Here is a 15559-nt window from a genome sequence, read left to right as displayed (position 1 = left end):
TCTCCTGCCCCACACCCCTTCCCCACCTGCAGCAGGAACTGTAGGATGATGTGGGTGTGAGCGCTGAAGTCTAGGCCTCCGTTCCCCAGTGCTGAAAGGGGAAAGTGGCTCTGCCCAGGCCGGAGCGGGGTGTTCCTGGGCACGCAGGCACAGTGGTGCCTCCGAGGCCGGGGCTGGCCCACTCCCTTCCTCCTCTTCCCTCCAGCTGCTCTTCCAGGCCACCGGCCGCCCTGCTGGCTGGGGGCCCAGTAGGACGGGTGTCTGGGGAGTCACTGCGCCACACTGGACGTGGGGGTGCAGGCTGGAGAAAAGACGTGAGGAGGCCTTGAGGGCTGTATTGTGGTGAAGCCGGAACAGACAGGCCATGGGGGCTGGGTGCTGGACAGACCCTTGGGCGGGGGGGAGAAACCCGGCTCACTCCTGGAAGCCCTGGAACCCAGGGTGTGTCCTTGCCTGAGTGCCGGGGCAGCTTGGCCGAGCCACCGTCGGCCTCACGGTGGCCACAGTGGTACCAGCTGCCTGCCAAGCACTGCTGACAGCATTTGGGGAAGAAAAAACTTCAGCCCGGGGCTGAGACTGCACTGTAGGGTGAGAGTGGTATCCGCATTGTGCACCACAGATGTAGCAGCCACTGGCATTTATTGAGCACCCAGTGTATGCACTGAGTGTCCATCTGTCTGCAGAGCCTGCTGTTTTCTTGATGGTTTTGCAGGCAGAAATTCCAGGACTGGGACAAGCTGTCAGGTTTTCCTTGAAGGGGACAGGTCCCCTTGTGAATACAGCTGGGGCCAGGAGCCCTGAGACGAGGCCACCTGCCACCAGGTGGGGCTGCCAGCCTGCCCTGGGCCCCTTCCTTCACAGCCACCGTGTGCCAGGCTGGCCCGGTGCTGGCCCTGTGTGTCTCTGGGTCCGGCTTTCCTTCTAGAGGTAATGCAAGGCAAAGCTGGCAAAGCTGGCCAAGCCACTTTTCCATGGAAACCTCAGGCTGGCTAGCAAGGGGTTCAGAGTGTTGTGATGGTGATGGAGGTGAAGGTGATAGGAGATGGTTTTGGTGGAGGTGATGGTGGCGGTGATGGAGGTGATGGTGGTGGAGGTGATGGGAGATGGTTTTTGTGGAGGTGATGGTGGTGGAGGTGATGGGAGATAGTGGTGGTGGTGGTGGAGGTGATGGGAGATGGTTTCTGTGGTGGTGATGATGGAGGTGATGGGGGATGGTTTCGGTGGTGGTGATGGAGGTGATGGGAGACGGTTCTGGTGGTGGTGATGGAGGTGATGGGAGACGGTTCTGGTGGAGATGGTGGTGTTGCATGGTGGTGGTGGGCACGGTTGTGATAGTGGGAGTGGTGGTGGTGATAGTGGTGATAGAGGTGGCAGTGGAAGTGGTGGTGGAGGCTGTAGGGATGACTGTAGTGGTTGTTGGTGGAGGTGATGGGAATGCTGATGGTGGAGGTGAGTGAGGGTTTTGTTTGTAATGGGGAAAGTGATGGAGGTGATGATGATGGTGATGATGGAGGTGGTAGTGGAGATGGAGGTGATGATGGTGATGATGATGGAGGTGGTAGTGGAAATGGAGGTGATAGTGGAGATGATGGTGATGGAGGTGATGATGGAGGTGGTAGTGGAGATGGAGGTGATAGTGGAGATGACGGAGGCGATGGTGATGATGGAGGTGGTGGTGGAGATGGAGGTGATAGTGGAGATGATGGAGGCGATGGTGATATGGAGGTGATGGTGGAGATGGAGGTGATAGTGGAGATGATGATGATGGAGGTGATGATGGAAGTGATGTAGAGGTGATGGTGAAGATGTCGGGGTGATGTGATGATGGAGGTGATGGAGATGATGGAGGTGTTGGTGGAGATGACAGAGGCGATGGTGATGATGGAGGTGATGGTGGAGATGGAGGTGATAGTGGAGATGATGATGATGGAAGTGATGTAGAGGTGATGGTGAAGATGTTGGGGTGATGTGATGATGGAGATGGTGGAGGTGTTGGTGGAGATGACGGAGGCGATGGTGATGATGGAGGTGATGGTGGAGATGGAGGTGATAGTGGAGATGATGGTGATGGAGGTGATGATGGAAGTGATGTAGAGGTGATGGTGAAGATGTCGGGATGATGTGATGATGGAGGTGATGGAGATGATGGAGGTGATGGGTGATGAGATGATGGTGGAGATGATGGAGGCGATGGTGATATGAGGTGATGGTGGGGGTATTGGGAAGGGAGTGTTTGCAAGGATGGTGGTAGGGATGGCAGTGGTGTAGACATCTTCAGTGTGCTTTATTCACTAGCGTCTACTCACTGCTCTGAGAACTTCACGCGAAGGCTTGGACACAGAGGACATGGGGGTGATGGGCACAGGGAAGACTGAGACACAGAACGTGGATGCGTCCCTCGCCCGTGCTGGCGCCCCCCCCCCCCCCGCCCTGCAGACACACACTGCTCTCCACTGCCTTGGGGCGAGCCAGCCCACCTCGCCTCTTCTGCCAGTTCCTCCAAGTTCATGGCCACAGAGCAGGACTTCCTGTCTTCGGCTGGCTCCTGCCACCTCCAGCCCTGGGCTGACCCCACTCTGTCTGCCTTCACTGCCCACTGCTCTCTAGGCCCAGCCGCACTGCCCAGTGCTCCCCCCGTGTCCTGGCCAGGCACGGTCGCCTGTGCAGCTGCTGCCCACCCAGCTCTCCTCTCTCCCACTTAGGCTTTTTTTTGCAGAATGGGCAATTCAGGGGGAGTTCGTAAACTGTGCCGGAGCAGCTAAAGGTGGAGCCAGCAGTGCTGCAAGGGGCCAGTGAGGTGGAGGAGCACCTGTCACCACACCTGCCCCCACGCATAGACACCATCCACGGCACACGTGTCCCTTGTTTCTCAGACACACACACTTCCCACTCGCATGCCACATGCTCAGGTGGCCACAGCCCCAAGGCCCAGGGACTGACAGGACTCCCAGACCCAGTACTGCCCCCTCTCGGGCAGTGTGGTGCCCACAGCGGCCCCACCCCCACCCCCTGGCCACAGCCCCAGCTGCCCACCAGGCCCACCCTACACTGCCTATACCAGTCAGGTGCCACCAGAAGGTTGCACACTCCAGAGCTGGTGCCCACGCTCCCTGCCCCCGCCGGGAGCCATGGAGATGTCTGCAGCCTTAATATCATGGAGCAGTCCAGGACTGTATGTGGCATGTTGTGGGCCTGTCTTCGCAGCGTGGCTTGGATGTGCTCAGTACCCCTCCGCTGTCACTTCTCCCTGGGCTCCTGGGCATCAAGGGAACAGGTGTTGGTTCTTCCCGTGGGCACTGCTCAGGGCCTTGGAGTACGTTGTAAGGGTGCTGTTGCTGCATGCCAAAGCTGAGTGGCACACCGGGGAGCCCCAGCTGTGTGGACACGCCCCACGCTCCGGGAGGCAGCCAGCAGGGGGTCACATGAGTGCCCCCCTCCCCTGCTCACACTCTGCGAAACAGCGTGGGCAGGTCCCAGAGCTCTTTGGGCTCAGCTTTGTCTCCAGGGTTGTAATGATGACAGAGGCGGTACAGGTCTGTGCTGGGCACATGGGGGTGGGAGTGGGGCATCTGCCTGCCACGGACTCTGTTCTCATCAGCTAAGCTCTTTGAGAGTCAAGAGAACCAAGGCCAGCAAGCTTGGAGCTTGGGGCAAAGGTTGGCTTTGCCCAGGGCAGCAGGTGGAGAGGCCAGGAGGGCCAGGTATGCAGGAGCCCCGGCAAGGCTGGGTTGAGCAGGTGCTGAGACCCAGAGGGAGCACTGGTGTTGGGAGCTTGCAAGCTGCAGCGGTCGGGGGCCAGGCATTTGTGAGTCGGTATGCAGGCCCTGCAGAGGACACCTGGGAACAGGTGTGTGTGACAGGCAGACCTCGGGGGTCAGAGGCCATGGAAGCTGCCGCTACAGATGCAGGGAAGACACAGGGAATGGGGGAGGCAGAGCAAGAGGCTGAGCTGGGCGCTGTTGGTTGCCACATGGTGATGGGGGCAGTGCCTGGTGGCTGCTGGTGTGGGCACCTTGGCCCATTGTAGGGAGACATCGAAATGGAAGGGCTGGGGCCGGTGCTGTTGCATAGCAAACAGAGACACCACCTGCAGCGCCAGCATCCCATATGGGAGCCAGTTTGAGTCCTGGCTGCTCCACTTCTGATCGAGCTCCCTGCTAATGCGCCTGGGAAAGCAGCAGAAGATGTCCCAAGTCTTTGGGCCCCTGCACCCATGTGGGAGACCCAGAAGAAGCTCCTGGCTCCTGACGTTGGCCTGGCCCAGTCCTGGCTGTTGCAGCCATCTCTCCCCCTCTAATGCTACCTTTCAAGTAAGTAAATAAACCGGGCGGGGGTGGGTGGAGAATGAAAGGAAACGGCTTGCATCGGGAAGAGTGCGAGCGTTGCCTGAGCCTGGCCTCTGCCTTCTCAGTGCACCTCGGACCGTGGACTGTCCCTGCCTCCTCTAAAGCTGTGTGTGCTGTCTTGAGCCCCACCCTCCCAGGAGCTCTGGCCTCTGCCCCCGGCCCCTGCCCTGATTAAGAAGCAAAGCCATGCATGGATGTAAACACAAATGTAACACAGGCTACTTTATTACTAGATGTTCCTTAGGATCAGATGTATCGCTTCCTTTTGATTTAAAATAATTGCAACCACAACACTTCCACCCCCCCACCCCCCCCCCACCAGCGCCTTTGCTGGCTCGGTCAGGGCCAAGAGCAGAGTTGGAACCAGTCAGGAGCAGAGGCCTCCTTGTCTCAGGCTCCTTGAACCCTCAGACGCAACACCACGGTCGGCGTGAGTGGACCAGCCTGTGTGCCCTCGCCCTGGGCACTGGGTGCGGTGGTCTTGCCAGTGACCAGCAGGTGCCTGGGCCCCTGTGGGAGGGGGGCAGGATGCCAAGAACTTCCTGCTCTGCCTGGCCTTGATCGCGGCTGAAGGTTTAGCTGTGGCCGTGTATTACAAATTGGGACCCCCGTCTGAGACCAACAGCTCAAAAGGACAAGTGTGAGTCCGACTACATCACAGCTCCAAATGCTTGTGAACCCAAGGGACACGACCCAGAGGCTGCAATGGAAGCCACAGGTGAGATAAAATATCTGCAAATCATATGTGTGCTAAGGGTTAATGTAAAGGGTCCATGAAGAACTTCCACAGCTTGGCAGCACACAAACCTGGCTCCAAAATGGACCGAGAGAGCAGGTGTTAAGTGCAAACAGTGCAGGGGGCTAGGCCTCTGCTTGTGATGCCAGCATCCCACATCAGAGAGCTGGTTGGAGTCCTGGTAGCTCCACTTCCCATCCAGCTCCCTGCTAATGCACCTGGGAGGCAGCAGGTGATGGCTCAAGCACTTGGGCCCCTGCCCGTCCTGTGGGAAACCCAGATCTAGTTCCTGGCTCCTGCCTTCGGGCTGGCCCAACCCTGCCTGTTGCCATTATTTGGAGAGTGAGCCAGCCGAATAGATCTTTCTTTCTGTCTCCTGTTCTGTCATTTCAGATACATAAATAAATATCTTTTTAATTATTTACTTATGTACTTGAAAGGCAGAGTTACAGAGAGGCAGAGAGAGAGAGGCCTTCAATCCACTGGTTCACTCCCCTGATGGCCACAACAGCCGGAGTTGAGCTGAGCTGATCTGAGCTTCTTCCGAGTCTCCCACGTGGGTACAGGGCCCCAAGGACTTGGGCCATCTTCTACTGCTTTCCCAGGCCATAGAAGAGAGCTGGATTGGAAGTGGAGCAGCCGGGACTAGAACCGGCGTCCATATGGGATGCCAGCACCCCAGGCAGCGGCTTTACCCGCTTTGCCACAGCGCTGGCCCCAAGCAGGGTCTTTTAAGATAAGCCTGCAGAACCAGGTCCGTGGCAGCCGCATCCCAAGTGTCTGGAAGTGGAAGAAGGGGTGAAGTGGACGTGGTCTACATCTGCGCAGGGGACTGCTGCTGAGCCTTGACAAGGAGGGCAGTTCTGACACCTGCTGCATGCAGCCTGGATGAAGCCTGGGGACGTGGTGCCGAGTGGAAGAAGCCAGTCTCAGAAGAACAAGCACCGTGTGACTGCAGCGACACGAGGCCCCAGGAGTAACAGATTCACAGGGAGGGGCGGGGAGTGGCAGTTTCCATGGCTGGGGGAGGAGCCGGACGTTATCGGTTCAGTTTAAAAAGAGAGACGTGGGGCCGGCGCTGTGGCATTGCATGTAAAGCCACCAACATTCCATATGGGCCCCGGTTCGAGTCCTGGCTGCTCCTCTTCCGATCCAGTTCCCTGCTGTGGCCAGGGAAAGCAGTGGAGGATGGCCCAAGTCCTTGGGCCCCTGCACCTGTGTGGGAGACCCAGAAGAAGCTCCTGGCTCCTAGCTTCGGATCGGCGCAGCTCTGGCCATTGTGGCCAGTTGGAGAGTGACCATCGGATGGAAGACCGATCTCTCTCTCTCTGCCTCTCCTTCTCTCTCTATGGAACTCTGACTTTGACATAAAGAAGTAAATCTTAGAGAGAGAGAGGTGTTCTCTGCATGGGTGGGGGTGATGGCTACACAGGCTCGCAATGCAATGCCCCTGTGAAGGTGGCAACTTTGTTACGCGTGTCTCATCACCGCTTGATCCTGAAAGCCCAAGCTCGCAAGCTCCCTGGTGCAGGCTCCTCCAGATTCCTGATCCTCAGTACGGTTTTCCCTGCTCCAAGCTCTGCTCCTCAGCGCCGAGTGAGGCCGCCTGCAGCTGGGCCCCGGCGCGGGGAGCAGCCGCCTGCAGGTGGCCCCACCTGGGCACGTGCTCTGGCAGCAGCTGCCAGCTGGCCCTGCTCCTCTGTAAGTCATTTCCTGAGCTGGAGGAGGATGGGCCTGCTGGGAGCCGCGGCTTGGCTGCGCCTGTGCCGGAGGCCGCTGTGCATGCAGTGGGGGGAGGCCCCGAAAGGTGCTGCTTGGTGCTGACAGCACACGGGGCTCAGGGCCCGCCCGAGTGACCCCTGCTGGCCCAGATTCTGACCTCCCGCGCACGTCTGCTAGCCCTTCCGCACCTAGTGTTTTGATTGCTTCGTTGGCGCATGCGTTGGTTCCCAGATGGCAGATGTGGCTGGAAGGGAGCTCCCTGTGGAGGGAGGCGCTGAGACCCTGGCCAGGAGCAGCAGTGTTTTACAAACAGGACCCATGATCTCGAGGGCCCTGGCCGCTCAGCGGCTGGTAGCCTGGCAGTGAGTGGACTCAGGGAGGGAGCGTGGGCGGCGACGTGGGTGGGGCGTGGCCAGGTGGAGGATGAGGACTCCTAGATGTGTGGCGGGAGGGGCCGTACTGGGACAGGATGGGGGCAGAGCAGCTGTGGGGTGGGCAAGGGCAGACTGTCCTCTAAGACTTCCTGAGATGTCGTGGAGTGGACTAAGGCGGTGCTGGGGGCAGGGACAAGGTCAGGGCTAAAGGTTGGGACACAGAAAGGTAGGTGTGGCTGCAGTTGCCAGAGAGGAGGGGGATGGACAGTCAGGCTGCCGGCATTGTAAGAGAACTTGAAAAAGTCCATGGAATTTAAAGATGCATCCCACGTGGGTGCCGTTTCTTGTCCTGGCTGCTCTTCTTCCGATCCAGCTCTCTGCTATAGCCTGGGAAAGCAGTGGAAGATGGCCCAAGTGTTTGGGTCCCTCACCCACCTGAGAGACCTGGCTGAAGCGCCTGCCTCCTGGTTTTGGTCAGCCCAGCTACAGTCATAGCAGCCATTTGGGGAGTGAACCAGTGGGTGGAAGATTCTCTCTCTCTCTCTCTCTCTCTCTCTCTCTCTCTGATTTTCAAAATAAATAAATCCTCAAAAATAAAATAAATAAAGATAAGTTTATTTTGGTGCAAAAATTAAATCTATGCATGGATTTTTCTTTTTTTAAGGCTTATTTATTTTATTTGAAAGAGTGAGAGAGGGAGAGAGGGAGAGAGAGAGAGATCTTTCCATCCACTGATTCACTCTCCAAATGACAGTGACAAGAGCTAGGCCAGACCAAAGCCAGGAGCCAGGGGCTTCATTTGGGTCTTCCCCGGGGATATCAGGGGCCCAAGCACTTGGGCCATCTTCCACTGCTTTTCTGAGGCCATTAGCAGGGAGCTGGATTGGAAATGGAGCAGCCAGGACACGAACCAGCACCCATATGGGGTGGTGGAATCTAGTCCGTTGGGGGACATGGAGACAGGAGACAGGAGCCTTCGCCACCGATGAGAAGAGAGAGAGTCCCAGGGAGAGGCCAGAACACCCATAGGGTGCTTGGCTCAGGGCAAGCCCTGCCCCAGAAAACGCGTCGCTGGAGAACTCTCCACCCAGCACCGAGACACGAGCGCAAACTGTAGAAACCCAGGCAAGCGCCAGGCTCCCGTGGCCCTGCGTGGGCTGAGGCAGCCGCATTGGAGTGCTGCCTCTCCTCTCCGGCGCACGCTGAGACTGCCCAGCCCCCGGGGAGCCCCGGCGGGACCCCCCACGGGGACAGCTGGCCTGCGGCAAGGGCTGCCTCCTTCCACCCCGGGCCCCTGGGGAGCAGCCGGCTGCTGGGGTCTGGTTCCCACTCCCAGGAAAGATGATTGCGTTAGGAAATCGTCTGTTAAGGAGATCCTGCTGGCTCGTAATAAAACTGTCATCTGCCTGTTCTGTTGCTCATCAAGGGCGGGGCCGGTGTTCAGAGTGACGCGGCGGGGGGGGGGGGGGCACCCTGCGCAGTCCCCGGCGTGCGGACTGGACCATTCCGTTCTTGCCATTTTCCTCCTTTTCTTGAACGCCCCGGGTTCCCCCTTTCCTGCCTCTACCCTGGGGAGAGTTTCAGCTGTCAGGTCTGTGTGTGTTGCTGTAGCGGGGTCACCAGGAGCCGTGGTGAGCGTGTCCCAGGGGCCAGCTAGCAGCAGAGGGGCTGTGAGGGACCAAGAGCCTACACCGGAGGGGTTGGGAGCGGCACCCCCCCCAGGACTGGTGACAAGGTGCAGGGGGCCTCAGGTGGGCTGCGTGGGGCTCCTGACCAGAGGCCAGGACCCTGGGGAGGGCTGGGCATGGGAGCCCCTTGCCTTGGGATCCAGCAGGCTCCGGGGGCCACAGATGGAGGCTGGGGGTGGCAGCCTCGGTTCATCTGCACTGAGTGTGTCAGACTTGTGTAATCACAGGCAGGTGTGCAACAATGAGAGCGAGTGTAAGTGTGCAACAGTGTGAAAGAACACAGCCAATTCCTTGGTATCCACGGGAGATTGGTTCTAAGACCCCTGCACATAGCCTAGTCCATGGAGCCCAGAGATAAATGGCATAGTCATTGCGTGGAACCTACACACATTCTCCCCTGGACTCTGTGTGTGTGTGTGTGTGTTAAATGATTATTTCTTTTGCTTTGGTGTTTTTTGTTTTTTGTTTCTTCTTTTTTTGTTTGTTTGTTTTGTTTTTGACAGAGTGGACAGTGAGAGAGAGAGACAGAGAGAAAGGTCTTCCTTCCATTGGTTCACCCCCCAAATGGCTGATACCACCAGCGCACTGCGCCAATCTGAAGGCAGGAGCCAGGTGCTTCTCCTGGTCTCCCATGGGGTGCAGGGCCCAAGCACTTGGGCCATCCTCCACTGCACTCCCTGGCCACAGTAGAGAGCTGGCCTGGAAGAGGGGCAACCAGGACAGAATCTGGTGCCCCAACCAGGACTAGAACCTGGTGTGCTGGCGCCGCAGGCAGAGGATTAGCCTATTGAGCCACGGCGCCGGCCTTGCTTTGTTTTTTAAAGTTTTCTTTAAGATTCAGAACCTGAAACGCTGGTTCACTTTCCCTAACAGCCCCAGGACAGAGCCAAAGGTGGGAGCCAAGACCCCAACCCAGGCCTCCAGCTTAAAAGGCAAGAACCCAGGGCAGGCGCTGTGGTTAAGCCTCCGCTTGCGGTGTCGGCATCCCAAAAAGGCACTGATTCGAGACCCGGCTGCCTCACTTCCGATCCAGCTCTCTGCTGTGGCCTGGGAAAGCAGTAGAAGATGGCCCAGGTCCTTGGACCCCTGCTCCCACATGGGAGACCCAGAAGAAGCTCCTGGCTCCTGGCCTTGGATCGGCTCATTTCCAGCTGTTGTGGCCGTCTGGGGAGTGAACCAGTGGATGGAAGACCTTTCTCTCTGTCTCTTGCTCTCTGTCTTTCTATAACTCTGCTTCTCAAATAAATTTATAGATCTTGAAAGAGGGAGAGAGAGAAGGGTGGGGAGGCAAGGACCCAGCTACTTGAACCATCACTACCTCGCAGGGTCAGCATTAGCAGGAAACGGGAGTCAGGAGCGGGCCCGGCGTGGAACAGCTCCACATCCTAGCGTCTCAGCCCCTGGGCCAAATGCCCGCCCCTTCTTCACACCTTAAATCAGGTCTGGAGTACTTACAATCCCTAATAACAGTGTGGACGCCGTGTAACTCCCGGGTAGACGGTATCATTGAGTGGATGCCGACAAGGTCAAAGTCGGCATGCCTTCAGGACATCCGCGTTGCTTCCCCTGAGTCTTTTCTATCCGTGGCTGGTTGAATCCAAGGCTGTGGAACCTGGGGCATCGGGGGCTGCCTGTACTTGAACGTGCTTGCTGGAGCAAGACTGGGACTGCACTGTGTGAGAGCAGATGTGTGCGTGCTTGCGCTTGGCTCCTGTGGGCTGCGGGAATGCATCTCTGAACTTGGATATGGGCCGTGCAGGGGCCAAAAAACTGTGTGCTTGGGGCGCACACCAGGGGCAGAGTTTGCTGCGTCTCCCCATGCCCTGGGCCCGCAGGCTGCCCCGGAAGCACAAGCAAGCCCGTGTCCAGTCTCACCTCCCCTCCCCCCCCCCCGCCAGCGTCCTACACCCACGGAGCTCAGCATCATGCTGCTTGCACACAGCGGCACCCACCCGGAGCCCAGCAACAGCCTTGGGAATGTGCACATGTGGACAGTGTGCGTGACGAGGCATGTCTACGTGTGGGAGGAGGGCTCACGGCTGCTTCCCGTCTGCAGCCAAATAGGAACACATGCCACGTCCCGGCCAAATTGCAAAAGGTGTTTCCTGGCTGAAAACACAGAAGTTAGAAGTAGGGCCAGCGCCGCGGCTCACTAGGCTAATCCTCCGCCTTGCGGCGCCGGCACACAGGGTTCCCGGTTGGGGCGCCGGATTCTGTCCCGGTTGCCCCTCTTCCAGGCCAGCTCTCTGCTGTGGCCAGGGAGTGCAGTGGAGGATGGCCCAGGTGCTTGGGCCCTGCACCCCATGGGAGACCAGGAAAAGCACCTGGCTCCTGGCTCCTGCCATCGGATCAGCGCGGGCCGCAGCGCACCGGCCGCGGCGGCCATTGGAGGGTGAACCAACGGCAAAGGAAGACCTTTCTCTCTGTCTCTCTCTCTCACTGTCCACTCTGCCTGTTAAAAAAAATAAATTAAAAAAAAAAAAGAAGTAAACCCCCAGCCCCGTGCACCAGATGAGACCCCGAGATCTGAGTGGCCAGGGCCGTGCGGGGTTTACAGAGGAAGCCCTACCCCAAGGAGGAGCCAGGGCTAAGTCTGCGTGGCCGGGGTCGGGTTGTGTGGGAACAGGCGGAGCCAGGTCGGGTAGGTGGGACAGGCAGGCAGCTCCGTGTCTGTCCCCTGCATGCACACATGTGTACTTGCTCATGAACACACAGGCACGCATGCATGACATACACAGCCCCTCCCAGAATGAGCGGTGGCAGCGGGGGTCTCCCACAGGTGTGCTGTGAGCAGAGCGGGCCAGCCTGGCCACGGGGTGCTGCAGGGCGGGCTCAGCCCTGACGGGACCTGTGGAGGACAGTGTGGTGTTGTCGTCATGTGGCATTTGGGAGGCGATTGAGGTTTCTGCCGCTGGCCAGAGACAGATCTCTGCCCTCAGGTAGGCTCTGCGAGGGGCAGTCACCCCCATGGGCTCAGCGCCCGCCCTGTGCCTCACCCCCACCGTCACTTTGCTGCCATCCCAGGATGTGCTCAGCTCTCTGGCTTGGATCAGTCTTCCAACTCTCAGCCTTAGTGTTCTTGTCTGTGAAATGGGCCCATGAAGGGACCTGTGGCCAGAGGCGTGAGCCCATAGTGAAATTTGTAACAACACACACCTGTAGAGAGGCGTCGGCTTGTCCACACCTGCCCTGGTGGTTCCTCCTCACCTCGGCAGGTCCTCCTGTGGCTCATGGTGGTGGAAACAGACGCAGAGAGGGCGAGGTCTCTGCAGAGCCTGCCTCCCTGTTGGCTTTTCTCCGCCTCTGCTGTTCCTTGGTCTGGAATTGGGTGTGCCTCAAGAGGACGGTGGTGACAGAAGTGAAACGCAGGAGATCCCTCTGTGTGCTCCCCCGGGGCTGGCCCTGCACCCGCCTCCTGGGTGCCCCCTCGAACCGTGTGTTCTGCCATCGGGAAGTGCCTGTGGCCGGAGGGACCACCTAGGAGGCATTTTGAGTGCATTTACATCTGTTCCTGTTCCCGATCATCACCCGACACACAAATCCCTTTTGGCAGCAGTGAGGGGCCCCACACGGTCCTCCAGGACCCAGCTCTTCGAGGAGAGCATGGACAGAGCCGTTCTCTGCGGCGCATGTGGTCTTTCAGGAGGGGAGGGGGGAGCGCAGCTTGGGCTGCCCCCAGAGGAGGCGGCTGCAAGGTGTGGCTGGGCTGCGCACGGCACCTCCCCGAGCCTGCACACAACCTCTCTCCTGCAAACCCCCAGCTTCCCCAAAAGCCTTTGCACAAGGCCCCCCCAGCCCCACCCCCGGGACAGCTGCTGCTTATTGGGAAGCCCAGGGCTATGGTGTGTCCCCCCCCCCCCCGCAAGAGGGTGAGAACTGCTGCCTGCTATGCCCGCGTTTCTCACGTGTGCTGTTTGTGTGCGTGCTAGGATTTAGTTGCAGGTTTTACTAGGTGTTAAGCACTCTTAACCTGTTTATCCATCTCTCTTAAAATTCGTAGCTATCTTTCATAAAGGAAAAGTCACTTGGTATAAAATTGATCACCTTCACTGCTTAGGTGTACAGTTCAGGGGCTTTAAATTCACCCGCAGCCCTGTACTGCCATCACCACCATCCCCAAAATGAAACCATGCATTCCGTCAGTCTGCCCCTGGCGGCCAGTGTCCTCCTGTCTCTGGGACGCTCCCGTCAATGCAGTGGCTCCGTGTGTGTCTGATCTCACTCTCCCAAGCATAACCTTCTCAAGGTCCATGGGTTGTAGCCTGTCAACAATTCCTTGGTTTGCTATTATATTGTATGTGTAACCACCTTCTGCCCCCTAGTGGCTGTTGTGTGTATAACGGATCCTCTGTGAACACAGGCATACATAGGTCTCTTGCCAGTATAGACCAGCCCTGGGATTATGGGCTCACGGGGTAATTTTGTTTTTTAACTTTTGAGGAAACACAGTACTGTCTTCCACCCCAGCTGTGCCATTCTACACTCCCATCCACGGAGCACATAGGCACCAAAACAATTCCAGCTATTGAAAACACTTTTTATTATAAAAACAGTGTGGGACATACATGGGTCTGCCAGATCCAGCCATAGCGGAGGCTGGCGTCCTGCCTTCTTCACCGTACTTAGCTACGCCTCTGCCCATAGCCATCTTGGGGAACAGTGTTTCATTACCCTGCATCAAGCTTGCCAGGGTTACAATGCGGGCATCTCAGCGGGCCCCTGCTGACAAGCAGATGTGTCCCGGGAGCCGCTCCTCCTCCCCTGAATGCGCCAACCCTGTCTGATCCATCAGGATGTGGGGCCTGTGCGTTTTCCCGCCCTTGGCGTGTGTCTCCGAGGCCCCTGTAGGCGGGGGATGTCCACAGCCTCTCCCTGTTGATGGCTGTGTAGGGTCCCAAGGACAGATGCCCCTCCACCAAGTGTGCCCATCCGTCCTGCCATGAAGGGCATTGGGGGTCTTCCAGCTCTCACCCTGCACTCTTATTTAGAAACTCACCCAGTGGCCGTGCGGTTTCAGCCGGCTGGGATGGGCAGAGTGGGGTTGCCGGGTTGTATGGGGCGTGCTCACACACAGACAGACGCTGGCATTCTCGGAACGTGGCTTCTCGGCTGTCGGTGATGGTGGCTTGTCTGGCAAGGTCACGTGCCCCTGTCTGGCGATCCTCGTCAGGCACCTGTCCATGCCGCCTCTCCCTTCTCTTGTTCTTTTTCTGCCTTGGAGCAGGTGCGTGGGCAGCCAGTGGTCAGCTGCGTTCTCAGGGCTGGAGGTGGGAGTCCTCCTAAGGGCAGAAGCGTCCACTGATGGTGTTGCCTGTTTGCCTGGGAAGCAGCCGCCATCCCCGCGCTGCCTCAGCATCGATCCCTGTTTCTGCAGCCCCCCTGGGCCTCTACTTCTCACGGGATGCCTACTGGGAGAAGCTGTACGTGGACCAGCCGGCCGGCACGCCCCTGCTGTACGTGCACGCGCTGCGGGACGCCCCAGGGGAGGTGGCCAGCTTCCGCCTGGGCCAGCACCTCTACGGAGCCTACCGCACCCGGCTGCACGAAAACGAGTGGATCCGCATTCACGAGGACACCGGCCTTCTGTACCTCAACCGCAGCCTGGACCAGAGCACCTGGGAGAAGCTCAACCTGCGCAGTAAGGAGCAGCACACAGAGACTCACACACACACACACACACATTCATACATACACCACACCACACACACACACACATCACACACCACACACATGCACACACACACACATCACACACCACGCACACACCTGGGAGAAGCTCAGCCTGCGCAGTAAGGAGCAGCACACAGACTCACACACGCACACACACACATACATACACCACACACACGCACACACACACATCACACACCACGCACCACACACACACCTGGAAGAAGCTCAGCCTGCGCAGTAAGGAGCAGCACACAGAGACTCACACACACACACACCACACCACACACCACGCACCATGCACCACACACATACATACACCACACAGTGCACACATACACACCAAGCACCATATACATGAACACACACATGCACACACACCCCACACACATACGTACACACCACACCATGCACCACACACATACACACACATGCACATACACCACACACATGCACACTCAAATCACACACCACACATACACACAAGTACACACCACACTATGCACCACACATGTGCACACACATACATACCACACATACATACACATCACACATGTGCACACACCATACATCACACATGCACACACCACACACATACATACCACATATGATGCACCAGACACATAAATCACATACATACACACACAGTCACACCATGCACCGCACACATGCACACATACCACGCACCAGACACATGCACACACATACACACAACACACACCATGTACCACACACATGCACACATACACCTACCCAGCACCACATATACACACTCACACACATTCCCACACCACACAAACACACATGCACATACGACACACACACCCAGCACCATATGCACACACATATGCACATCACACACACCTTCACACACGACACACACCCCCAAGGTGCCAGGTGTGGCCATGCCAAGACTCCCTCAGGGAGGCTGTGGCAGGGGTGGGGGCTGCTACTGATTGCCACCTACTGGGCAGTCGGCCATGCAGCAGGTGAGGCACGCTGGACCCAGTGCCCAGGGCACTT

At 57.9% G+C, this 15559-nt stretch overlaps 1 protein-coding gene across 1 annotated transcript in view; it reads left to right on the top strand.

Moving 5' to 3' along the window:
* The window catches only part of RET (ret proto-oncogene), a 48708-nt gene that overhangs the window by 10299 nt on the left and 22850 nt on the right, over positions 1-15559 (top strand). Inside the window, exon 2 of the mRNA XM_051836896.3 lies at positions 14241-14504. Coding sequence (XP_051692856.3) covers positions 14241-14504 — 264 coding nt within the window. The remainder of the gene's footprint in view (positions 1-14240; positions 14505-15559) is intronic.

The sequence above is a fragment of the Oryctolagus cuniculus genome, chromosome 15 (genome assembly GCF_051225735.1).
Source record: "Oryctolagus cuniculus isolate XC-2025 breed Fujian yellow rabbit chromosome 15, ASM5122573v1, whole genome shotgun sequence".
Taxonomy (NCBI): Eukaryota; Metazoa; Chordata; class Mammalia; order Lagomorpha; family Leporidae; genus Oryctolagus; species Oryctolagus cuniculus.
This window is presented reverse-complemented; position numbering and strand designations above follow the sequence as displayed.